The sequence below is a fragment of the Lepisosteus platostomus genome, chromosome 3 (assembly GCF_059453375.1).
Source record: "Lepisosteus platostomus isolate fLepPlt1 chromosome 3, fLepPlt1.hap1, whole genome shotgun sequence".
NCBI classification, from domain to species: domain Eukaryota; kingdom Metazoa; phylum Chordata; class Actinopteri; order Semionotiformes; family Lepisosteidae; genus Lepisosteus; species Lepisosteus platostomus.
This window is the reverse complement of record NC_142613.1, coordinates 14,120,472-14,147,107: the sequence shown is the minus strand read 5'-3', so window position 1 is coordinate 14,147,107 and position 26,636 is coordinate 14,120,472. Positions and strand designations below refer to the sequence as shown.

General features: G+C 34.5%; 1 protein-coding gene and 1 long non-coding RNA gene across 2 annotated transcripts; both read right to left on the bottom strand.

Moving 5' to 3' along the window:
• Window positions 1-1,508: 1,508 nt before the first annotated feature.
• On the bottom strand, window positions 1,509-11,449 carry LOC148674498 (uncharacterized). The gene is made up of 4 exons (XR_015935328.1): window positions 11,417-11,449; window positions 7,775-7,867; window positions 7,107-7,131; window positions 1,509-2,364 (listed from the first exon to the last, which is right to left on the bottom strand). It is a non-coding gene; the product is annotated as an uncharacterized LOC148674498 (long non-coding RNA).
• A 1,992-nt stretch (window positions 11,450-13,441) lies between these two features.
• On the bottom strand, window positions 13,442-16,693 carry LOC148674497 (uncharacterized). Its single transcript, XM_088624688.1, has 4 exons — window positions 16,492-16,693; window positions 16,338-16,373; window positions 15,680-15,988; window positions 13,442-14,974 (listed from the first exon to the last, which is right to left on the bottom strand). The coding sequence occupies exons 1-4, from the start codon at window positions 16,580-16,582 to the stop codon at window positions 14,601-14,603; spliced, it is 810 nt and encodes a 269-aa protein (XP_088480814.1). The 5' UTR covers window positions 16,583-16,693; the 3' UTR covers window positions 13,442-14,600.
• Window positions 16,694-26,636: the final 9,943 nt, after the last annotated feature.

The following is a 26,636-nucleotide window of genomic DNA, read 5'->3' as shown; positions in this document are numbered from 1 at the left end:
GGCTGCATCTGTATATGTGACATGACAAGAAGGCTAATGCAGAATGTAGCATAACTGCCTAATTACCCTTCGTATCATGGCTAAGTGGCTTGCGTTTGGTTCTCTTACGAGAAAAGATATAGAGAAAGGCCCATCTACAAACAAAGAAACTGCTTCAGTGTCTTATACCGATAACCCAAAATCCAAACTAAAGAAGAGAAAATATAGCAGTGAGTACCTGGCTCTGGGTTTTAAGTGCGTGGGCAGTGAGAACGAGCCGCTACCGCTGTGTGTTGTGTATTCCGAAGTGTTGTCGAACAAGGCTTTAAAGCCAAACAAAATACGTCTCTACAGCCCGACATCCAGCATTTGGTATCTGTCAGATAGCCCCAGCCCTCTCATTAAGTAAGCCAGAAAGAAGGTGTGCGTCTTTGCCAGGCTGATTGTAGGCTATTGGGTGACTGTGCATTCATGTGTCTATTAGAAATGTGTTGAATATAATGTAACGGATGGGAAGTTAACATCTGCTTCTGTTTTATAATTGTTCTGATAGTTATTGTGCATATTTTTCATTTTTTTCAGTTCAGTTTTGTTTTTGACAAGACTAATGTTAAGTGCCTGTGATATCATAATAAAGAAAGAGCCATACTGGTGCCTTAGCTTTTACAATATTTTTTTAATTTTTACTTTATTTTAATTTTTGTTTTGTGAGGTGCTAACTGTAGCTTGTATGCATGTATTTTCTCTGATTACAGGTGTCAATTAGGCTACTGCTGAGGTACAACGCTAGCCCATTTCAAATGGTGAGGAGGGCCTGGTCCTTCTATGGGCCGTGGAAGTTTTTATGGTCGGTCATGTGGGCCGCCAGGTTGGGAACCTCTTCTGTAAGGTATACTGTATGCAAACATGAACAGCACATATTTCTATTATTTTGGGTTAAATTGTGCAACATTAACAATTAGTTTTGATTTTTAACTAAGATAAATCATCGTTTATATATAGTATAAAAATATACAGTATAAAAAATCTTAAATTGTTTAATATTCTACAGTATATACATATGTAGAACTCGTAGTTTGTCATATGGATGCAGAGGCATTGTTAACCTCTCATATTGTTTTCTAAAAAATTGATTATTTCATGGAAAGAAAACTTTTATCTCTGCAAGCGTTTCATCATCTAAGCCAGCATTATTTTTTTCTCCATTGGCCATTGAAAAAATCTAGAGGAATAACTTGTCTAAGTGGATTATTTTTGTCATAATTTGTCACAATATTGCCTAGAAACCAGGCTTGATCTTGTAACAGCAATTACAAACTCTTATGTTATCTTTGCATTACTGTAACTGAGTAGGGTGGAGCAGTGGCTAGGGGTTTAGATAAAACCCTAAGTAAAATCAAATCCCACAAAAGGTTCTCCTATTCGTCTTTTGAGCACTTCATCCAGATCGGTCGAGTAAAATATCAAGCTGTATAAATGGGTGTCAATGTATGTTACTTTGGATGTAACTGTCAGCAAAATAAATCAATATAACAAGAAAAATGCATTTACATTTTTACATTTAATAACATATTTCAAACAGACAGTCTGTTGGCAGCATTTGCTACATTACACAGTAACAATGTAAAGCTCAATCTAATTGATTAGACCATGAGGCTGTAAATAGTTTTTTCTATAATGAACAAAATATGAGAAATAAAACATAATACCACGTATTGTTTTTGTGTTGAAATCTTTGTATACATCTCTCTATCGGGTCATAACATTTCTTAATATGTAATTTTGTAATTAAGAAAGATAACATTCATTAATGTAAAATGAATTTGTATTATAAACTAGACAAGTCACAATAAGATGTTTTATCCTTACTGAAAAGAAGAATAGTGTATGGTATAAAAACATACTCACTTCCCAGAAATTATATTTTTTATTTGGATCTATTAAATGTTTGGAATGTGGATTGAATAAATTAAAAAATCTTACTATCTGGGTAAATATCCTGAAGGCATGCAAACTATATATCACAGCTGTAATAAATTCTGTGTGCAGTAGCTAGGGGCCTTAATATTATATGGTCCCTTCAGTGCAGGAGGTAAGTAATATCCCTATTACACTCACATAGCTAAAGTATGATCAAGAGGAACATAAAGTTAAATATCAGAAGGTAAAACACATTTTTTTTGTTCTCTGATTTAAAGCAGGGTGTCCTTCTTTGATTTCTTTGATGCTTTCCCTCCATAGCTGCCTTTCAGTGTATCAGTGCAGTGGCATCACTGTGGCAACACTCAGATCTATTATTAACCTGACCGATCCGGCTGCTTTCTTTGGCCTTTCAATTCAATTCACAGTATCATGGCACACTTCAGTTTCTGTGTTCTTCAGCTGCTGTTGAGGTGAGAAAAGAGAAATGTCACTTAATATCCCAAAATACTCTACTGTCCCTCTGTTCTACATTTTTATAAATCAATCCGATAATAATAATTAATTGTACTTTTGTGTAGCACTTTGATGGATCCCAAAAGGCCTTACATATAAAGATGCAGCCATTTCAAATGCACAAGATGTCATAAGATATATCTGATGCAGGTCTGTAAAACTGCCAGATGGTGCAGTGAATCTTTAATGTCCTGCAGCTGTGTGTGGCTGTAAACCAAAACTTATTTTAATTTAAAATTAAACGTTTAGTAACCCATTGGTGCTTTCCTATGTCAATTGTAGTATACAGTAACACAGATTTTTTAACACAGAATTACATGCATTATATAGAATTATTAATAATTATTTTCCATTTTGATTGTTAAAAGTAACCTGCAGTATACAGAATAGAGTTTTCCCTTAAGAAAACCACACTTTTGTAATCATAATGCCGTAATAATTTTGATAAAAATAATTTAAATGAAAGCTGGGTGTGTCACAATTTGACAAAGTAACTTGAGCACAGAACTTTGCAGCCACCTGCCAAGAACTTTGCAAATCATATTCTGACACATTTACTCCCCTGATAATGTATTTCTGATGCCCCTTACAGTGGTTCCAAAATGTATTGCTGCTGAAAATCAGAGCAAAAAAATAAATATGGCAAGTAAATTTAATTGATGTTTCAGATATACATCACTTTTTAATTTGGATTAACTAAAATGATAAAATGCTTGTGGGATGCAAAAGTTTCTAACATATTTCACGGAAATATAACAATTGTAATATCATTACAATATATATAAACAGTAGCAATTGCTTTTTTATAAGATGTTCTTTTTGAAACTAACCTCAAGCCACAACACCAAAGATTTTCTGCAACTACTGGGCTGGGCAAATACAATATGTCCTTGGTGTAGCCTGCTGTCTACAAGAGGAGTATGAAAAGTCCTTCATAGCAGTTTATGAATTGGTAGGAAAAAGTCCTAGGTTTGAGGTTTTTTTATTACAATGCTGCCGTACAGATCTAAGAATCTTGGTTAAAGTTTGTTTAAGTTAAAGCATGTTTATGTTGTTATAGTGAAATTGTCACACCCTCTACAGCCAGAGGGCACTCCTAGTCTGTCCTGCCCCTAGTTTCCTGTGCTTTGCTTGTCCTTCCAGTGTCTTTCTGTCTGGGGCTATATATTTCCTGGTCAATTTTCTTCCTGGCTCAGCATTGAGGTTCTGATGTCCTGAGACCCGCCTAGCACCAGATCACCCCACGTCCGTGGCCTGAGGGCATAGGTTTCTATACGGCATTTCCTGAACAGCTAACCCCCGTCCTGCCGCTATGCATAGGGTTTTTTTTCACTCTCTTGCCATTCCACGTTCGTCCCTTCTGACATCCGTGACAGAAATGCAGAGCTCTTAGGATTCTCTGTAGTTTTCATTAACATGTAAACTCACAAACCAAAAAAGCAATTATTAATTTACTGCCAGATCCTGCTGTTTTTACTGTTTTGTTGAATCGTGTGTGTAGCCAACCTTTTCTTCAAGTTTAAACTGTGAATTAAATCTAAACTCTGCAGGGGGTCCCAGCCTCCTCATCCTTAAAGGGGGGAAGAGATATGAACATTTTTGGTTTCATTTTCTAACATCACTAATCTTAAATCTTTGCTGTTTGTCTTTTGAATGCCACTGTGAGCTTTTATTCAACTTGAGATATCTATAGTTTAAATATACTGAACTAAATATAGTTTACACTTGCATTAGCTGCAATTCAACTCACTGTACAGTACATGATGCACAAAGTCATTCAAATAAAAACTTATTTTAAGGTAACCTCTGTTATGTTGTTTTTTATGTACATGTTTTATTGTTTTTATATACATTACAATACTGGTTTTAGAGCCACTACAGTACATTGGGAATGAGATTTTACAATAATAATAATACATAATTTAATTATAATTTTAGCTATGGAAATGTATTATACATAGTTGGTTTATGGTTAGTGCTTAAAAGCAAATATATATATATAAGCTACAGTTGCAATTGTTTAAGGGCATCTTTAAGTTGCCTTTTCTCTAGAAACATCCTGGAAATTGTTGGTATGGTGGACAGAGTTGGTTTACTTTACTCCCCACATGGCAGTATTCACACATTTGCTAACTCAACACTATGGAGGATCATTGGGGTTGCTTTTCGGCAGGAGGAACTGGAAAGCTTGTTGCCATCAAGGGCAACACAGATAGAGCTAAATACAGGCAAATCCTTGAGGATAACCTGTTTTAGTCAGCCAGAGATCTGCATTTAGGGCAAAGATTCATTTTCCAGCAGGACAATTACCCAAAGCACACAGCAAAAGCTATCCAGGAATGGATTGAGAAAAGAAGGTTAGTATTCTGGAAAGGCCCAGCCAGAGCCCAGACTTGAATCCAATTGAAAATCTGTGGTATGACCTGAAAATTGCTGTCCACCAACACTCTCCATCTAATTTGGCAGAGTTGGAGCAAATTTGCATTGAAGAATGGGAAAAAATTCCACAATCTAAATGTGCAAAGCTCATACAGACGTACCCAAGAAGACTCACAGCTGTAATTGCTGCTAAAGGACTATGTACAAAGTATTGACTCGGGGGGAGTGAATACTTTTGTAAATGAAAAATGTAAGTCTTTCATTCTGGAAAAATGAATGTTCTTGAATTAAAAATAGTTTTTGATTCATAAATGTGTTTATTTATTTATTGTGTTACTGAAGGGAGAAAAAATATTTCAATGTGTTAAAATGTGGAGGTGTAACAAGAACAAAATGTGAAAAAATTAAAGGGGGTGAATACTGGTAAATACTCAAGGCATTGTATATAAAAATATTATATTAATATAAATTAATAATTATTTTCAGAAACATCATTACATTTTATGCTTTACTTTTATTTTAAAACATTTCCTTTTGTTCTATGAGTCCATACTAATATTACATTAAGTGGATTTGAAGAAGTAGACCAACAGATTAAGTCAACATAATGTTTCACTAATATGTGACGCACCATAAGTATTACCCATCGATCGTCTTTTTCAATGGATGACACTGAATTTGGCATACTGAGTAATACTGAGGTACAGCACAACTAACTTCCCACAGATGTGATTTTTTATTTGCATTCTTAATGCCTGATCTGTAGAAAACACACATCATCCAACTGTTACGTCCCAGTGTGGTTCATGTGTGTTTATTTTGTTTCTTGTTCCACACTTCCTGACTTTGGTTGTTCTCCCTCCCCATTGGTTCATGAATTCATCCACTTTCCATAATATGACATTCGTAATCAGCTTCTTAACCAATCAGATCTCAACTTCAACTTCTTCGAGGTTTTCAGAATATAGGGAGCCTTTCGTTCGATTTTCGGTTCTGCTTGGCTCAGCTTCAGCTTCGGTTTCGTTTCGCTTACGTTTTCCTTCAGCTTTGTCTCTCTCCGTTTTCGTTCATTTCACTTCGTGTGTGTGTTCCCATATAACTTCAGCTTTGTTTGTCTGTGTTCGTCACCTCCTTGTACTTCGGTTTGTTTGTATTATCCTTTATTCGCCATTAACTTGCCCAAATGTGTTATATCAACCTCTGTGCTCTTTTGTTCCCTATTCCTTATGTCTACACTCATTTTCCCTTATTTGTATTCGTAGCTCACTTGTTTGTGTATTTGTGTGAACTTTTGTGTAAAGGGTTAGTTAAGGTTGTCGGGTAACATTGTGCACATGTAGTTTATCTTTGTAATTGAAACGCTAGTTTAGTACGGGTGAATGCCTTTTGTCTCGTATGGTTTTGGGTAGTCAGTGAAGGTTAGCTAGGGCATTAGAATATGTCGAAGACAAGTGTTTTGGGTTTTATTTTGTAGTTAGGTCAGCTTGCCCTCACTTAATTAGCCAGCTCCATTTTGTTTCTTATTTTCGTTCCTTTGGCACCACTCATATTTCCTTTTCCCACATTCATGTTTTCCTTTACCCCCATACCAGTCACCTATTAAAATTGAACATATTTCATTTCTGATTATCTATCCAAATTCATTACAACTATCTTGTCCCCACACCAAAGACTTCTCCCTGCACGCCTGCAATTCCCTTAATGTTGCACTCCATTTACCCCTGGCCTATCGGGGTATGTAACACCAACACTGAAGGCAACACACACCTGGGTGACTTTCAAATATTTAAGTGAAATATTGTTTTTTTTACTGAGCAGCATAACAATATATTTAACTCAAATTAATTAACAAATTATACATAAAATCTTCCAAAATGTATGTTTTTTATATTTGTTCTATGAGCACTGAATTAAGTCGGAAAGAAAAAACTTTCATTTGGGAAACACAGCAAACCCCAGTGAGAAGAGAGAGAGATTTTATTATCCCAGAGGGAGCAATTAGTTTTCAACATTTTATATAAATCGAAAAAGAATGGATTAAATACCTCTCAGCATGTCAAAAGACATATTGGCAAAATGGGGTGTATTGATATATAAATGGAGTACCATCGATAACAGATTACATTTGCAGCTTACGTGTCCTTCTTTATCTGTTAATTACCCTACTGATTGTTAGATATCAAGACAGAATTTTTGTTTTCCTAAAAATGTGCTGTTTGTATTTTCTGAGCTATTATTATGAGTTATTATGATTTGTCACAATAGTTTTACTTAAGAACAAGAAATTATAGAGTGTAAGAAGTTTGACTCACCTCTCAGTGCACAGTTTGTCTCTCTCTGTAAGTTAAATAATTAAGAAATACCATTTAATCCAAAATGTCAGTACTCATATTTTCAACAAATACAATACAGGGCAAATTATTTCTCTTAAAAGACTATCAATAATAGACAATATACTATATTGACTATGTATACTATTGTATAAACACCAAATCACTGCATTAATAAGAGAGTTGATTGGGCAAAGGAAACAGATTTAAGCAGCTGAATATCAATGAATCAATATGTCTAGTTTATTGAGAAAACAATTCCTTTATTTCAATGGTATGTTGGAGCAACACCTCAAGGTCAAGGTTCAACCTTTTGTGTAAACTAAATCTGAAGGACGTCAGTGAACATTCTGCAGATGTGCGGAAAAATCTGCAATATTGACCAAGTCCTTCCTACAAAAATTCACTTAGTTGATTTAATTTCATTTAGTTGTTTTCACACTGTTGTAATCACTAAAATCTATAGATTTGCTATATCTTTTCACTCAAATGCTCGAACAATAAAAAAGTAAAAATAAAAAGCATTTACCCCTAGAACACAAGTACTCCATTAGAAATTATAGGAGGCAGTCCTGACAGCAGTAAAAAGATTAGATGTAGAAAGATGTACGCTAAGAAAGTACGATTAATTAAAGAGAAAAACAACACACTGTGTCTGAAATAGAGGATGCTCAGGACCATTGTTGCCATCAGAGAGAACAATTCCGCAGCAGCTACCCAGATGAAGGGATAAGGGTATTGCCCTGAAAAACAGGAAAATGAATGTACAAAGGTTAAATATGAAGATTGTCTGCATGGAACCTACAGCAACAGAAAAACTAATGTACTTATCTAATGGCAGGAATATCTGCAAAGTCTTCATTTGCAGACTCTCAAAGCAACACACAGCTGCCAGTGCACCTCTACATACCCAACCACCACTGCATCACACAGCTGCCAGGGCACCTCACCGTGTCAGGCCACCACTGCGTCACACATATTTCAGCGCCATATATTTCATGGATATTATGGAATATAATGGATGGATATCTTAGTTATCTTTCTAGTTCACAGGTTTGCATGCATAATTTAATTTTGAAAGCCACTGAGACATCAGGTACTACTGTTGTATTTATGAAAAAGAAACAAAACAAAAAACATACTAACAACTGTGCCATCCTACTCCTTAGTTAATACATTTTATTATTCATAAACAGTTAACATTGTTAGCAAAATATTTTGAATTATATTTAACCCTATTTTTTCTTTAGTTTTGTATTTAACTTATTATATGATAGTCAGACTTAATGTATATTTGAACAATGAAAATATATTTTTACAAGATTTTACATTAAGCACTTAAAATTAATATGGTTAATAATAGTAAACTGTAACATGCTGTAACAAGATCGGTTAAACTGCGAAGAAAATGCTTTCAGAGAAAATGTTTCAGGTGTGAAGAACATAGATCTCCAATGCAATTTCAACCAAACCTGTTCCCACACACCCTGCCCCCACTACCATTAGAATATACACAAACATTTTAGCGTTCCATTCTGAGCAGAAGACCCTCACACCTGAAGAGTGCTGGCTGTGACGAATTAAACCGGTTTTACAGGTTTCAATCACAGACCATGTGACATGGGACTCAGTAAACTAACACACAGCGCCACTGGATTTGATAATACCTAACCAAAATCCGCAATATGGAAACAGAACCTGTGTAATTGTTGATAGATGATGTACTCATAACATTTTTTCAAGACGAACTACAACATTTAAAAAATGACTTGTATGTACTTGATATCTCTAATCAATCCACGGGTCCCAGCACAAAACGAAACTAAAACGCATACCGTTTCGCGCTTCTTATTAGTTGCTCAAAAGTTATTTGACCGTATGAAATGCATAATATAAACCTAGAAACATATACGTGAGCAGTACTTAAGCACTGTAGTATCGGTGTTAAGACATACCTCTCAAATACTGTAAATCAAGTTTAAAATATCTCAAGACCGATTCTGGTCGTAATGAAACCATGTTTTGTGTATGTTTTCTTTTTCATCTTGAAATAACTCATTTCTAAATACCTTTTTCACTGTTAACATCTTGCAGCAACTTTGCGACAAAATATACACTCTGACAGTTCATCCTGCTACCAACATTAAATAAAACAAATCTTAAGATTTCTATATTTATGTCTTTATTTAGTGGTTTCATTAGTGACAAAGGCTAAACTTTCTTGGAAAAATGTATTTTATGTGTTGCGGAAAAAACTGACTTGCTTTAACAAAATATGTTTACAAATCCTTTCACCTGGCATTTTCGTAGTTAGAAATTATGGAACGCTCTGTTAAAAGCAAGGGAGTTTTTATGTCCGTTGCAGTTCTTTTGCAACATGAATATAATTATATCGTTATTAATTTCTTGAGATACGCGATTCCATATTATATTCCCTTTTAATCAAATTCTAAAAGTATGCTTGTTGACTCCGGTATCACGTTAGTTAAAGACTTCGAAGCTTACAATGTTTAGGGAGAAATGGAATACTGGTGTGTATTTTGTTCTTTAAGGTGCCGATTCCAGGAACACCCCTCTGAAGTGGTTCCATAAAATCTGGTATACGGAAAAGAAAGCGTTGATAAATACAAGTGTCTTTTAATACACTCTTTGCTGTGCTCTTGAGGATCCTTGTGATATTTTAAGCTCTAGTTGAACGATAGGTGTCGCATTTTAAATCATTTTCTTAGAAATTATGAAACGCCCTGTTAAAAGCAAGGAAGTTTTTATGCCCGTTGAAGTAAAACAAAATGCCTGACAAAGTATGGCTTGGACAGATTCCAAGTGCTTGTACAAATGTGCTAAAGAAATTATACTTTGAGTATACAGCTTGTCCAAAGTCATCCATTATTAATACTATTAGTAATATCTTCAGTAAAGGGTTTGATGCATAAATATTTCTGATAAAGGTAGGTTGTGTACTTTTGTCCAACTGAGCAATCTTGCTTTCATAAAATATACCAACATTTTAATGACTGATGATTAACATGCTGTAATACACAGTTCAAAATTAAAGGCTCAAATGCTGTACATGAGAGGTTAAGCTCCCCCTGGCGGTTTTACAAGGCGACGCCGGATAGTTAGTCACGTGACACACGTGAACTGCGTGATACCCCGGTGGGCGTGTCGCGGTATGCCGGGAAATACCTCACCCATTTTGAATGGCTGCATCTGTAGTGTAAATAATTTAACTGAGACATCATTTATAAAGTCAGTGAAGCCATTAACTGTAGCAGTTGTTGATTGAGCCATGGTAAAAATCAAGAACTTCCTCTAAATTTGCTTGAAACAGCATCCATGATGATTAATTTTCCAAAAGCATGCATGGCAATGCAGGCAAAGAGTATGTGAATATGTATCACTTAGAAATGAAAATGTTTGAAAAATATCAATAGTAAATACAAATAATAAAAAACAGAAATGCACTGTTGCTTCATGAGTCATCGAAATGAATAAACTTAATTTCCCATTGAAGAACAAGAAGTGGTCCAGTTACTGCTCAGACTAAACAATTGACAGCATGTCTTACCAATGATAATTTATTCCCCATCAACTGTTCACTCAATTACAGTTCCTCATAATAATCTGTGCAACAAAATGTCCTAACGGTACTGTAATTCATTGTTGGAAAAATATGTTTCCTGTGCCCCATGTGGCTATGATAACGTGATTTTACAGTAATCTTTTTATGTTTATGATGATCAATATAAAATATCTTAAATCTGTAATTTTAGCATGCTACTTTAAAGGATGATGCTCTGGGGTTGAAGGTCATGTGTACTACTTAAAGAATTTTCCCAGTTCAGTTTTTAACAGCAAACTGTGAGAAGTCATCATATTCCGGGCGGAGCGGTGGCTCTGTGGTTAAGGATCTGCACCTGTGGCTAGAAGGTTACCAGTTCAAATCCTGCAGCTGGCAGAGGAATCCTACTCTGTTGGGCCCCTGAGCAAGGCCCTTAACCCCAACTGCTCCAGGGGCGCCGTACAATGGCAGACCCTGCACTCTGACCCCAGGCTCTCTCCCTGTCTGTGTGTCTCATGGAGAGCAAGCTGGGGTATGCGAAAAGATAATTCCTAATGCAAGAAATTGTAAAGGGCTAATAAAGAAACATTATCATTATTCTTTACTCATATATTTGTTTCTGGGTTTTGTTCAATTTAACCACAGTGAACACAACACATGAGACAGGAACATTAAACAGAATGGTTTCAGAATATTAAAATGTTTTAATATTAGATATTCAGTTACTCACGGAGTCCAGTTGTAGAATTTATCTGTGTAATATCTTGAAGAAAAGAGATAAAACATTCACAATTCATTAAAAGACTTTTTGGGGATGAATTGTAAGACTTTTTTATTACCACAGCAAAGCTACACTGCAAATTACAAGTGAGAGGATAACTGTTCAATATACAAGTTTCTTTTGGTATGTATGTCACTTTTATTGGGTAATTCTTATACTGTATAACTAGACTTTCCAAAGTATACATTTTGTTTAAAAAAACTAGATCTCCATTTAAGCCAAATCATTGTATAATGCTAATTACTTTTTCATTAAGATAAGCTAGGAGCTGTGTTTCTGTGCAATTCCATTGAAAGAGGGTTTTCATTTTCTTTTATATTTGTTTCTAATATTTCTATGAAAAACAGATTGGTGATCCTCTGAAAGGCTATTTACGGTAAACCCTTGGTTTACTGCACTTTACTTTAATGGACTTCAGAATTAATCGGAAAAAATGTTAAAGGAGAATTATGTCTGTAAAATTAGAAATACTAGACTTCTCCTGCAATAATAAAATTGCTTATGATAGGTGTGGTATGCGTTTGTGTTGCGTATGTTTCAGCTAATTTTGAATAAACAATCTATTTCATAAATACACTAAAATGTTAACAATGTGTAAAAATGCTCTGCAAAATGCACAAATAGAAAGTTAAAATTAATAACTAAATAGGTTTAAAATACAGGAATATCAGTGGTTGCTGTTGCTTACAACAGGTTTACAGTATATACAGTATAATTATGACAAGTGAAATAAAGGCCTTGTATATTTGTGATGAAAATGCACAGGAATAATTTTCGTTGATGTGTTGATTGCAGTTGTTTAAAATATAAGTAAAAAATGTAGAAAGCACATATATAGTATTCACAGATATTATTCTCATATACAGTAATAGTGGGATTACAAAATGTCATGCATGATTTAACAGACATTTACTAATAATGGACACCCCTTTTCCCCTTATAAGTCCATTACAGTGAGTTTTTATTGTAACTCAATATGAATGTAAAGAGAAATTTATACTGTATAAAGAACAAACTAGAGCAGGAGTGGGCAAAGTGTTTTGGCCCAAGGGCCACTTAAAATCCTGAAACTGTATAGTGGGCCACTTCGGGCTGCTGTTACAGATAGCCTATGTCCTAAATGAGTTTAAAATCCAACATAGGCTTATTAGTTCAAGGTTAACGAAATATTTTTTTAAATATAAAAAGAAAAATTGACATTCGACTCACAAGCCAAGTCTACACCGATTACCTCGACCCAACGGGAAACTGTTCGGTGTGATAAAGTTATTTTCTCAAATTTGATCTTGCTCTCTGGACAAAGAATATCTGCAGTTTCTATTATACACGCCTTCAAAAGCTCCACTTCAGAGAGCGGCTTGCTTTGTTTAGCAATTTTATATGCAGGCAGGTTGCTTGTCTTAGTTCTGGCCTCTTGGATAGTAGAAGGGTGAAAAAATACATTTGCTGAGCCTGTAAACTAGCGGCTAGTTTGGAAGCTCTATTAGCCCACTCCTCGCATGACAGATTGCTAGCATAGTTAGCATGTTTGGTAGAAAAATGCCAACTGAGACTGTATTCTTTGAACACTGCGTAGAGGATCCCAAACTTTTTGGGTCCATGCCTCCCTTGACCCGTCAAATGTCTTCCCTGTGTCAAACATAAGTTCTATGGCAGTGTGATATTTTACAAAAGATTATACATTTGAAAAGGAAATGATGGGTCAAAATAAAAACAAAGTTGATTCAATTTGTATTATTTTAAATAATTTTCCAAATAATTAATTAATCCAAATAATTCCAATAATTAACCAAAAAGCTTGATCAATATTGTCAAAATACTTGACAGCACATTTTATTGAAATTATTTGAATGTGAAAACAATTTTCAAAAAAATCTAAAAATAGTCAACATCTTTGTAAAATGCAAATAAATTGACTTAGGAAAAGTAAAAATGTAATATCAACGTTTTTTAAAAAAGGGGGAGAAAATTCAGGAACCTCTTGATACAGTATTTCTCAATTATAGTCATTTCTATATCATACAGTAACCCTTCCTGGTGTTTGTTGATTTTCTCCACACTTTACAGTACCTTCCCAAGCTATACACCCCCTTCTAAAGTTGTCCCACTTTGTTGAACTACAAATTGCATATATGTTAATTAAGAGACACCCTCCTGAGACAATACTCTGTCACTACTCAATGAGTGTTTGTCTTGGCCAACTTTGTACAACATGATGGTGCAATTTTCACCCATTCTTCTTTGCAAACTTGCTCAAGCTCTATAAAAATTATTTGGGGGATTGCTGATGGACAGATATTTCAAAGCCTTGACACAAATTTTATTCTTACTCTTCATGCATGTTAATGAGAATCAGTCCCATAATATAATGTTGCCACCATCATACTAGACAGCAGAGAGATTTTTGACTGGATGACGCACTGTTGTGCCTTACAAAACACTTTGAATTTAGACCAACTAAAAAGTTATTTTGTTGTGTCTCACCATAAAATCTGTCACCACATGTTTGATTTATCACATAAAATCTTGATATTAATTTTGATATTCTCTGCTATTCTGTTTCTGAAATATTTAAAACCCTTTCTCCTGATCTCTGCCATTCTACAATCCTCAAGTTGTTTTGAAAGCCCGTTGGTAATCATGGTTTAACATTTTCTTGAAATTCACTACCTGTTAGGGGGATCTACAAAGAGAGGTGCGTTTATTCACAAATCAAGTAAACCACTATTATTGTACAAAGATAAAGGCCACCCAACTATTTTAGTGGCTTGTCACACTACATCTGTGATATGAACTAATTTAGATGTGCCTTGGCAATAAAAGTGGATACTTACAGTACAGAATTTTATAAACATATTTTTCTTTGCTATTCTTGGTGAAACATTGCTTCTTTCACTGATAAAATTGTTCATTGTTAGCATTCTAAATATTCACTTTAAACAATGTGCATACTGTACATCATTTCGATTTCACCAAAAGGGGACATCGCTGGGAGTGAATATTTTTTAACAGGCACTATAAATATTCTCTTCCAATAAAAAAGATAAAACAAAAATTGCATTTATGACAATACCCCCATTCTATGTCTTAAAACAGAACTTTAAAATCAGTCACATTAAAAAGAAGTTAACTATTAATATTGTGTGTGTACATGAGCAAAATATAATTTAAAATGACTGGCATTGTTCTTACCCTCCACCTTAATCCTGATGCTCTCACTATGATGTGAAGAAACACTTTGTCCCTTCATATCCAGTTCAACAGCACAGCTCAGAGAGACTTCAGCCCTGGTTCTGTTTCCCATCTCTTGCAGCAGCTCCCTCCCAGACACAGTGAGCAGACAGACCCGATACTCCCTCCTGTACAGCTCTGAACGGAAAGGGACATCGCTTTGACCCATGTAGAAATGGCACCTTGTCCCTTTCTCCACTTCACAGCGAACTTTGACATCTTCCTCTGTGCTGATGTGCTTGGGGTCCACTTGTAAATGAAGTTGTCCAAAATTGACTGTGGGTAAAACAAACAAGGTTTATCTAGGAGTAATCATATGGACAGAGCCTGAAGTGAGGGGAAGGAGGTCAAGCAAGAGGTGGAAGAAGTTATTTCATAATTTAAGACAAATATTACATGACAATGCAATGCCAAGTGGTAAATAAGAAACACCCATCATAAAGTTTAATCATTCCCAACTTCATACATGATGATTAATATTTTGATCACATTTTGTTTAGTGATTTAGTATTGAAATAAAATTAATATTTTAATTATAAGTCCTAGAGAATAACCATTAAAAATACAGTAAAAATGTGTTTGATGTATTATTCAAGTATTCAGTTTTGAATATTATAAATTAAATTATGTTTTAGCCAAAATATAAAAATAATATATACATACTGTACAGTATTATTGTTCAAAACAGAGTGTTTCCAGAACTGAAGAAGATAAATAGAGACTCTTTTTTATGTTCAGCATCATTTCAAAATGGTTGATAAAAATTTCCTTCTGTCTGTCTTGTCTTTTGCAGAACTTAAATCCAAAACACGATATAGAAATATTGTTAAAGGTCCTAGAGAATCACCATTAAAATGTGCCATTGAAATTTCCACTTATTTTTTTATTTGTAGTGCCAGAAAGCATAATACTAACAAATATAAATGTAATACTTTTATAATGCTATATAATGTTACACTTTTAAAAATATCAAATACTCACCAACAACCTCCACTTTCTTGACCTCACTCTGCTCTGAAATAACTCTTTGGTTCCCCACAATCATCTCAGCAGCACAGCTCAGAAAGACTTCAGTTTTTTGTACATGAGTTTTGTTTTCCAGCAGCTCTCTCCCAGTTGCACTGAGCTGACAAACATTAAACCTGTTCAAGACTGTTCTGAAAGGCTCTGGGCTCTGGTCAGTGTAGAAGTGACATTGTTCTCCTCTCTCAGCTTCACAGCGCAGTCTGACAAAGTCCTCCATGTTGATGTGTTCTGGCTCCACTTTAAGAAGAGGACATTCAATAGGGTCTGAGTGTGAAACAAAGAAAAAATTCTATAAAGCTAACTTAGACTTACTTAACATTAAAATGACACATACAGAAGATAGAGATGAAAATGATGGTCATTACTACTATTACTGATAATAATAATAATAATAATAATAATAATAATAATAATAATAATAATAATAATAATAATAACAACAACAAAATGTGTTCAATTATATAAGTAACCATAAAAATAACAATGGATCAAAATAAATATTATGTACTGTATATGAAGAATGTATATCTGTGTTAATTGCTAATCTTTTAACACTTGTAAATAATAATGAACAACAAACACAATAAATACATTTTGGAAATAAATAACTTACCTGAACAGCTTAGTGTGACTTCAGCCCCAGCTACAACTTTTAGAAAACAAAGAAGAATGTTATTACACCATAAAAATTCTAGAAGTATTATTTGAATTGTAGGATTAAAGAAAATCTGTCATTGGTAAAACAATTGGTGATATAAAGTACTTACTCAGTGTAACAAAATACATAAGCATAATAGCTCTGTAGGTGCATGAAGATACTACTGTATGTTGAATCTTCAGTGAGTGTAGAATGCACATCTGCTAGATGACAGGAAAGAAAAAACCCCACAGAACAACATGATGACGACGATAAAGTTATCTCTCTTCTTTCCAGCAGAACTGACCAAGTATTAATTCTTTTTTCCATTGAAGTTCTTGAAACTTTTTAAAATTATGTTCTGCTTAAATTGCATTGATTTTAGAAAGACTCTACATGTTTTTTTGGAAAAAGAGCAGCAATTTAGCAGAAAAATGCAGGACTGTGATGGCATGTTATGTTATTAGTAATTATTAACAAAACCTAAGAAATGTATATTTCAAATTCATATTTTATTATGTGATATAGTATATAACAAACAAAACATTTAAATTAATCTACTGTTCTTCTACATACATGCAACAAGTAATTAACATATTGATTGTAATTAACACAATTGATATGTTTTGCAGTCTGTAACATTTATCTTACTGTGTCATACTGTAGTTTATAAATAAATCGTCTTTAAGCCACAGTACAGGAAAAAGAGCACTGGAAAAGTACTGTATATAAATGAAGACTTTAAAAAAATTTTAACTTAAGACTTTCAGGTCTGTATTTTAAAGAGGACTTGCAAAGGTGTAACATCATAACTTCACCAGATAAAACATGTGATAGTGAGAAATGTCAGAATTAAGAAATTTGAATCTAATTTTTAAACACCTTGCTTTCTCTTGTGAAAGCACAAAAGATTTTATTACAGTACATTACTGCAATTTCTACTTATTCTTTAGAAAATATTAATGTTGTCTTCAGTTGTACAATGTTGGAGCGTGGAGCTATTTAATCAGTTTTTGAAAATACAGTAAATCCACAGCGAAAGCACTATAAATGTATGCCGTCATGCACTCCTGCCAATAAACATCTGTCAGTTCCAATTTAATTTATTTTCCTTAGATGGTGTTTTTTTGTATTTACAGTTATACATCTGATGAAATAAGTATTTTTAAAAATGGTAATTTTTGGTCAAGAAGTACAGTATAACAATATAATTCAGTGCTCAATCTCTTAATTTTTTAATTTACAGAATTGTTCAATCACTATTCTGACAGGTTAACACCCATTTTGGCTTCATACTGTATGCGAGTGTATTCTTACTGATTAAAAAGAATAGAAACAAGAAGTCAGTCTCTCAGCATCAGGTCATTTTAAAGACACAGTCTACATTGGAAATTATCTTCACTGTTATTTGGACAATTTTAGAATCTGCCATGCCTCATTTTTGTAATACAAATAGGTTTTGGCCAAATTGTAGATTTCATTGAAAAATTTGCGATGGCAAAATAACTAATGTCAAGTATAAAAGATCAAATACTTTATTTATATTATAATTATGTCTACCCTGATAAAAGGTTAAAAAGCTATTTACACGCAAGTTCCTTTGCAAAGCCATCCCCCAGATAAAAATGCAAATAATAATAATAATAATAATAATAATAATAATAATTGCTTACATTTATATAATGCTTTTCTGGACATTCCACTCAAAGTGCTTTATAGGTAACGGGGACTCCCCTCCACCACCACCAATGTGCAGCATCCACCAGATTTGTATTACAAAAATGAAGCATGGCAGATTCTAAAATTGTCCAAATAACAGTGAAGATAATTTTCAATGTAGACTGTGGCTTTAAAATGAACCTTTAAATAACATATCGGTAACTCGCGGTACACTGCGTAAAGCGCACCGAAAAATATTGCGGTATCGCCCGCGCATTTTGAATGGCTGCATCTGTAGATGTAGAATTTCTAAGGAGCTATTGTATTGTACATTCCCATTGAGATCTCTTCTTGCTAATCTGTACATTTTAAAAAAATGTTAATAGTTGAACATTTACAGATCCAGCAATTCAAGCAGCACACTGTAATTTAATACAGCACGCTGCCCTTTTTAAAAACTATTCTGTTGACAGACTGTACTTCTTTTACTTTGTTAAACCGCCAGGTGGAGCAGTGAATGATTAGTGTGGCATGTGGAAGTATTTGGCCTGTCTGCGGAAAAAACCTGGTTTCAAATCCCGGTCAACACTGAGAGACAATCTTATTCCAATTATAGAGTTTAAATTATATACTGTTTAGACTTTTATTGATTTTAAACTGTGCATTACAATATGTTAAATATTAAATTAATTAAAGAGAAAGTAGGACTATTTTACAAAAACAAAAGTACTCAGTTGGATATATAAAAATAGTTTATTATTAGATTGTGGCTTGTTGTGAACTCAATGTGTTTCTTTCAAGTTTACATCCACATTGAGTAAATCTATATTTTGTCTTCATACAATTTTCATGAAATGCTAATTTCAGCAACAGGTAATCAGGAAACAATTTAACTTTAAATTTTGATTATGAAAATATATTTCACACATACTACTGTATACTGTAGTAGCTTTTAAACTATGTGGTATCATACCGTATATACAGATGCAGCCATTCAAAGTGCATGGTACAGGTAATTGGCTACGGCTATGACGCAAAATACCGCGGTACACGATTGGTTGACCGACTGGGTAAATGTCTTTACTGTGCCCGTTTTAGTATTGAATATTTATATGGAATTTTACCACTGAAGGGAAATCTTAGTACCTGAGCAGAAAAAGAATATGAGCATACTGTAACGCGTGTGAAGGCCATAAACGATATTAATTTTGGAACTTAAACATACAGTATATGGCTGGTCTCGGTACTTTAAAGAAAACATACACACCAGTATTCCATTTCTCCCTAAACATTTTAAGCATCGAAGTCTTTAACACGATACCGGAGTCAACAAGCATACTTTTAGAATTTGATTAAAAGGGAATATAATACGGAATCGCGTATCTCAAGGAATTAATAACGATATAATTATATTCATGTTGCAAAAGAACTGCAACGGACATAAAAACTCCCTTGCTTTTAACAGAGCGTTCCATAATTTCTAACTACGAAAATGCCAGGTGAAAGGATTTGTAAACATATTTTGTTAAAGCAAGTCAGTTTTTTCCGCAACACATAAAAGACATTTTTCCAAGAAAGTTTAGCCTTTGTCACTAATGAAACCACTAAATAAAGACATAAATATAGAAATCTTAAGATTTGTTTTATTTAATGTTGGTAGCAGGATGAACTGTCAGGTTGAGCTGAGTGTATATTTTGTCGCAGAGTTGCTGCAAGATGTTAACAGTGAAAAAGGTATTTAGAAATGAGTTATTTCAAGATGAAAATTTTAAGAATAATTGCAAATCTAGCAGGATAGAGAAAGCACAGAAAACTGGCAGTTAGATTGATCAGATTAGTATGAAAAGTCATTTAGCAAAGGAAATGAGAAGAGTGACAAACTAGTATACTTTAGATCTTTTGTTCCGAACCAGGGAAAATCTGATCATGTTTCCCTATAACAATAATAAAAAACTTTATTTGATATATCACTATTAAAGGTGGCATCTCAAAGCAATACAGTAGATGTAAAAACAGATAAAAGTACCACAGATTACAAAGTAAATGCATATAAGAAAGACAAGCAGTTAGAGGTGCTACCAAAATTAGAAAATGAAGCAGATACATACACTAAGTCTTCTGAAAAGAAAGGTTCTGAGGTTAGATTTAAACTGTCCCTGGTGTGTGTGTGTTTGTGTCTGTCTGTCCTGTGATGGACTGGCGCTATGTCCAGGGTGTATTCTGCCTTGTGTCCGTCGCTTCCTGGGATAGGCTCCAAATCCTCTGTACTGGATAAAGAGATTAGAAATGGATGGACGTAAAGGCACTGTGTGGATGGAACTATACACAGTGTTAGAAATCCACTATGAAATGGCAGCATCTCACTGAGAATAAAATATTTTATAGTGCTGGCTTAAGGAAACAGCCTTTCCACCTCTCTTGCACATCAGTATCCATACCTAGTTATTTAAACAAATTGCCTCTAATTATAAACATCTTAATATGCTGGCTCTGTGGATCCGCATCAGCTATGTTTGCCCATTCCTTCAATTCATGTGCATCCAACACACAGTTCAACGCTAGCAACTACACAAAATCTAAAATATGAGCTCTACTTGCCACTTACAATACCAACAGTACCAGCTAACTTTAGTAGTGACATTTTCATGGATCTTTTTAACAATACAATTTACAACATCAGACTTCAGACACAATTAAACAGGCCTCAAAAAAGTCTGGTACAAACATTTTCAGCATGGAATAAACCTTTACTTTAATGGTATAAACCTTAAATGGATTCATATTCTCAATAAGATTTGGTGCTCAGTAACATGACTTAGAAAATGACAGAAGACAGACGTATCATGCTTATCCTTCTATTTTTCATAATCGTAAACTCCTTAAGGCAGTTACATTTTCTCTGTTCTGACCTGGAGTTACAGAGAAATTTAAATTCTAATAAGAGATTTGTAATGAGGAAAGTCATACCAATCACTCATACCAGGATTTGTAATTACAATACAAATACTTTCTTTCTGTATGTGTTTATTTTGCAGTTTGAGTCTATGGCATTCCTTTGGGGGTCTATAATCCAAGGCATGACTTTTTTATGGGAACATGACATTTTTTTAAAGTCTTTTAATGCAAGCTTCATATAAACCCTTAGCAGTGGTTACTGTCTTGAGTAGGTACTTCAATGGCACAGATTCATTGAAATGATTCAATTTCTTTTGAAAATATTTGGGATAATACATATTCCAGAAATCACAGCCGTTGAATTATCCAGAAATTAATTTCTCTCAGATTGTATTTAACCCCTCATGGATGGCATTGTATGAAATGAGTTTGTAGTTCCCCATTTGCCTCTATTATGAGATGCTGTGGACACTATTTTATACATTTTAGGAGTGTCCATAGGAAGGTATGTTCTAGAAAGAGTGAACTTCTGTTTTGCCATTATTTTTAAAAGGGACGTTACATGTTTACACTTGGTGCTCCTACTAGAGGAGAGGATATGATTAATCTAGGCTTATCACAGAAACTGAAACACATCTGGTTGGTGAGTCTACTGTGGGTAAAATGTTACTGGTACCGCATGTTGTAAAGCTCAGTATTTTCTCTCTTGGCCTGCCTTTTTTATGTCTGAGTGTTAGAATCCATGTTGTTGCTGGTAAGGGAACGGTAGGTGCTGTGATTGACACAGTCAAAGCCTTGTACAGAGATACCATTGTAGCTGTTTGACAGTATTTTAGATGTCCTTAGTTAAAAGCATGGGAGGAAGTACTGCCAAGGGGAGGGGGGGGAGCAAGGATTTTTTCTTTGAGTTTGTGAGGTTATTTTTTGTTATATTGTGTTTCAGAAAGCAAGAAAATAAAATGTACTGTATGATAAAAAGAGAAAGAGCTGGAGTAGATCCTCAGATCAGTTTGCTACCAGCAATCAAACAAAAAAAATGGAAAGAATTGTCTCCTCCTGATTGGAACCTTTCTTACTGTCTTATAATTTATCAGGCTACCTTTTAATTTCCACTGAGAGAAGGAAGTCACTTGTCATGCAGCTATTTTATTCTTCATTGCACAATATGCTCTAAGTTAGCAAATGAAACATGAACACTTATTGAAATAAATCAAGAATACGATTAACATGAATGTATAAACATCCAAACTATACTTTATCACATTTAATTATTGGGTTAGCTTTTTATTGAGCCAAAATGTTATAAATGTGTGAACGTCTGTAAAATGGAAATATTTATATTTTTCTCTTTTCTGTTACCTGCCTGACAGCATTTTGTATGCCATTCTGTATATTACTGGAAAATATTAGACCCAACCTAAAGAATTCATGGGGGTAGTGGGACACAGTACTGCAAAGAGTCTCCTAAAGGGACAGAGCTATTAGTACTTATGTGTTTGAGTCTGGAGAATATAGTAAACTCTAAACATTAAGGGAATGCATGGAATCGGAAAATATTAATTGCATAGTACACAAGACTTAACTGGTTTTATTCTAGGAAAGCAGACAAGACTGAGTCATGGGACTCAGAGGATCCAAGGCTAGACTGAGTATAATAGGCTTCGGGCTTCTATTGTGACATCTACTGTAAATTACAGAAATGTACAAAATAAAGTAGCTAAAATGTGGTCTGAAATCACCCCTTTAGACACCCCTTTTACTTCACTGGTGTCAGATATGAAAGGCAATAGTCTCCCGTTCTGTCTGCTGTGTGTTGCAGCAGTGGGACTCCCTGCAGCTGAAAGGGGCAGAGTAACTTGCATGCCCTCTAGTACAGTTTACACATGCACGACTTTAAAAGCTAGCAAGACAGGTTTCGATTCACATTAGCTGGCGAACCTTGTTAAAAAAACTAATGATAATGTAACATGCCACTGTTTTTTCATGAACAAAGTTATACTGAGATTTCCTTAGATACGCAATTAAAAAATAAATAAATAAAAATTTGAATCTCCTGCGGAACACATTCCATAAGAATCAGCGGTTTTACAGTATATATCGCCTTTAAAGGTGGCTTCTCAAAACGCTTTATGGGATAAAAACAACCAGAACAGCAGCAACAACAATATTGTATTTCGTTACACTTTGAAAACCAAGTAATAACTTAACTATACAGTACGTGCAAACATTTCGTATGTTGCTGTCGTGAATGCCTGCGTACCCATAAGTATCTTATTTGCCTTGAGTCTGTCTACAGTATATCTGTCCCACTACCCCCCTCTCTCCCTCAATTCAATTCAATTCAAGGTGTTTTATTTGCATGACAGATGGGTACAATTCTTGTTGGGAATGTATACTTTGATATTTACACCCGGCGCGGTACCGAGGGAGCGTCTGCATTTATAACTTGGTTTCTAAAATTAGTCAAGCAATATGAAGCATCTCCTTTTACTTTTAAGTCCCTTAAATACATTGAGCACAGCTTTCTCACCATCATTACACAAAGCAGAAACTGTCCGATGACTCACAGTACAAGTGGAAAGATTACAGATTTTAATCGTCTTTAATTTTGTCTTTAATTTTGCCTGTGGAGTGTATCTTATTAAGCTCTAAATTGCATTTTGAGCGCGGTTTTTGACTTTTTTTTAATTGCATTTTGGGCGCGGACAGCACATACAAGGGTTAATGAACTGCGCCAAGAAATGTAAAATAGAATTCTTTAGGTGTGAGGGTAGGAGTGGACCGCAGCAGGCATAATCAGCAAACCAGGAAAACAAAGAACAGGACAGGTGAGATGTGTATCCAGAAACCGAGTGATCAGAAAAAGGAAATGGAAAACGCAGAAAAAGACTTTACAGGATAAAAACAATAACAACAGTAGTGGCTGTGCAAACGATTTTTTTTATCGAAATACAAATTGAGATACTGTATAATGATGTGCATGTACAAAGGTATACTGCAATTTTCCTTAGGTACGTGATTAATGCTTCATAGGAGGAGGCGGTCTTTTCCTCTTATCTAACAGTCTGTCCACAAACAAAACATTCCTGTTAGACAAGAGGAATTAAAAAAAAAACAATTTTGTCAATGAAAACCGGTGTGTGTGTCTCTCTCTGCTGGATGTCCCTCTCACAAACTGCTGAATGAATAAAATAATTTTATTGAAAACGCGTTTGTGATTGTCTGGTATTTAATTTGGTCCCTTTTAACTGTTTTTCGATCTACTGTATTGCTTTGAGATGCCACTTTTAAAGGCGATATGTAAAATAAAGTTTTTTATTATTGTTATAGAGAAACATGATCAGATTTTCCCTGGTTCAGAAAAAAGATCTAAAGTGCTACACATAACTTTCGTAATTCGATGTATTTAAAGCAGTGAACTACTGTAGGTGTCACATAACATTCAGAAATACAATCACGTATTTGACAAATAAAAACGATTATAATCTAATCCTTCCACGTTTGATCCAAAAATCCCAAGAAATATAAATCTTGATGGGTAGAAAGCTATGCTGAAAGTTTATTAAGATACTTAGAAGACAAAGATACTGTATCAATTTATGTTGCATTAGCCTGATTATGATTAAAAAACACATATTATTAAACACGCGTTTGCGATTTAAATCAGAACACGATTTAAATCAATATAAATGTTTATATTGAAACGCATACTGTCCAGCCTCCATTTCTCTATAGAAATTTACTCTGTTGCACACACACACAATAGAAGCAGGAACCGCTGTCAGAAGGGAAGATATGTTCAAAATATCGCAAATATCGATCATGTTGCGATATTTTGAAATCTAAAAGTCAATTGATTGTCCATAATATCGCTATTCTATTTTTTCGAAGAAATCTTTTGTTAAAAGAAAAGTCCAGCACCAGCTGGATTTGAACACACAACCTGCCAGTTGGTAGTCACGCACCTAGACCAGTCGGCTACAAGACAGCTCGCATGAACAGGCAGGCGAAACAGCCCTACACAGCCCTGTCGCAGCACACGAATACCATTATTAAATTTTTTAGATACGCGATTCCATATTATATTAGCAGAAAAGCTTAAAACTACCACTTTTTCACACGCTATTTCACATGCTAGTTAAATACTTCGATGCTTAAAATCGTTAGGGAGAAATGGAATACCGGTGTGTATTTTTCCTTTAAAGATTCCTGGAATCTGACTGGCTGACACCCCTCTGAAGTGGTTCCATAAAATCTGGTATACGGAAAAGAAAGCGTTGATAAATACAAATGTCTTTTACTACACTCTTTGCTGTTCTCTTGAGGATCCTTGTGATATTTTAAGCTCTAGTTGAATGATAAGTGTCGCATTTTAAATCATTTTCGTAGTTAGAAATTATGAAACGCCCTGTTAAAAGCAAGGAAGTTTTTATGCCCGTTGAAGTAAAACAAAATGCCTGACAAAGTATGGCTTGGACAGATTCCAAGTGCTTGTACAAATGTGCTAAAGAAATTATACTTTGAGTATACAGCTTGTCCAAAGTCATCCATTATTAATACTATTAGTAATATCTTCAGTAAAGGCTTTGATGCATAAATATTTCTGATAAAGGTAGGTTGTGTACTTTTGTCCAACTGAGCAATCTTGCTTTCATAAAATATACCAACATTTTAATGACTGATGATTAACATGCTGTAATACACAGTTCAAAATTAAAGGCTCAAATGCTGTACATGAGAGGTTGAGCTCCCCCTGGCAGTTTTACAAGGCGACGCCGGATAGTTAGCAACGTGACACACGTGAACTGCGTGATACCGCGACATGCCCACGAAATATATGCCGCGAAATACCTCACCCATTTTGAATGGCTGCATCTGTCTATCAACATATGGCTATTCAGGGAAGTTGTACTGGCATGAGAAATAACTGACACACAGGTACAAATTGGAGTACGCTCAAGTCATGTAAACATTATGGTCTCTTTGTGCTCTCCTAGTACAGTACCTGTAGAGTAAGTGCAAGAGTAGTCATATTAATATAAATAAAACATGTAAACATGTGAAAATAAATGGTTTTGATTTGTCGCTTTTCTGTGCTGATCTCTGAAGCTTTTTTGCTGTGAATTCCATTCTGACCAGTTATGTACAATTGATGTGTGTTTGTTATGTGGAGGTTGTGAAGTGTGAAAGATAGCTGGAGCTGCTATTGTCTTACTATTACACCCTTACACCCGAAGAAGGCTCTACAACCAAAATGTTGTGTTTTATTTTTCTTCTTTTCAGCTTGGAATAAACCTTTTACTTGTTCCTTGTCTGACTATTCTATTAAAGTAAGTCAGAAATGTGTTAAGGGGATACTAACTACTGAATTGCATGGACCTTGTAATATCTAACTGCTTAATTTTAAAAAAACCTATCAGCACTCCATACAATGAACAGTCATGCATGGAGACCTATGTAATTTAATACACTTGTAGGCTATAGATTGTATGTAATACATTTTTTTACATTTTATGTAAGAAAGAATCAACATCAAAGTATCCAGTTGTTTAGTTGTTCAACTATTTCTGAAGAAACTACATAACCTGGAGAATTCTTAATGTAATGCTTTAAGAATAAAAAGACCAACCAGGGAAAGAAACCACAAAAACTCATATCTGTTTTACAAGTAAATGTTTAGAATATGAGACAGCACAAAAAATAGAATAGAATAAAAATTGA

Bases quoted from the DNA above. Each gene is read 5' to 3' on its own strand.
- LOC148674497 (XM_088624688.1), bottom strand. From the start codon at position 16,582: ATGTGCATTCTACACTCACTGAAGATTCAACATACAGTAGTATCTTCA. The intron at 16,374-16,491 runs GTAAGTACTTTA...GTTTTCTAAAAG, and splicing joins TATGTATTTTGTTACACTGA to TTGTAGCTGGGGCTGAAGTC. The intron at 14,975-15,679 runs GTGAGTATTTGA...TTTTACCCACAG, and splicing joins CAAGAAAGTGGAGGTTGTTG to TCAATTTTGGACAACTTCAT.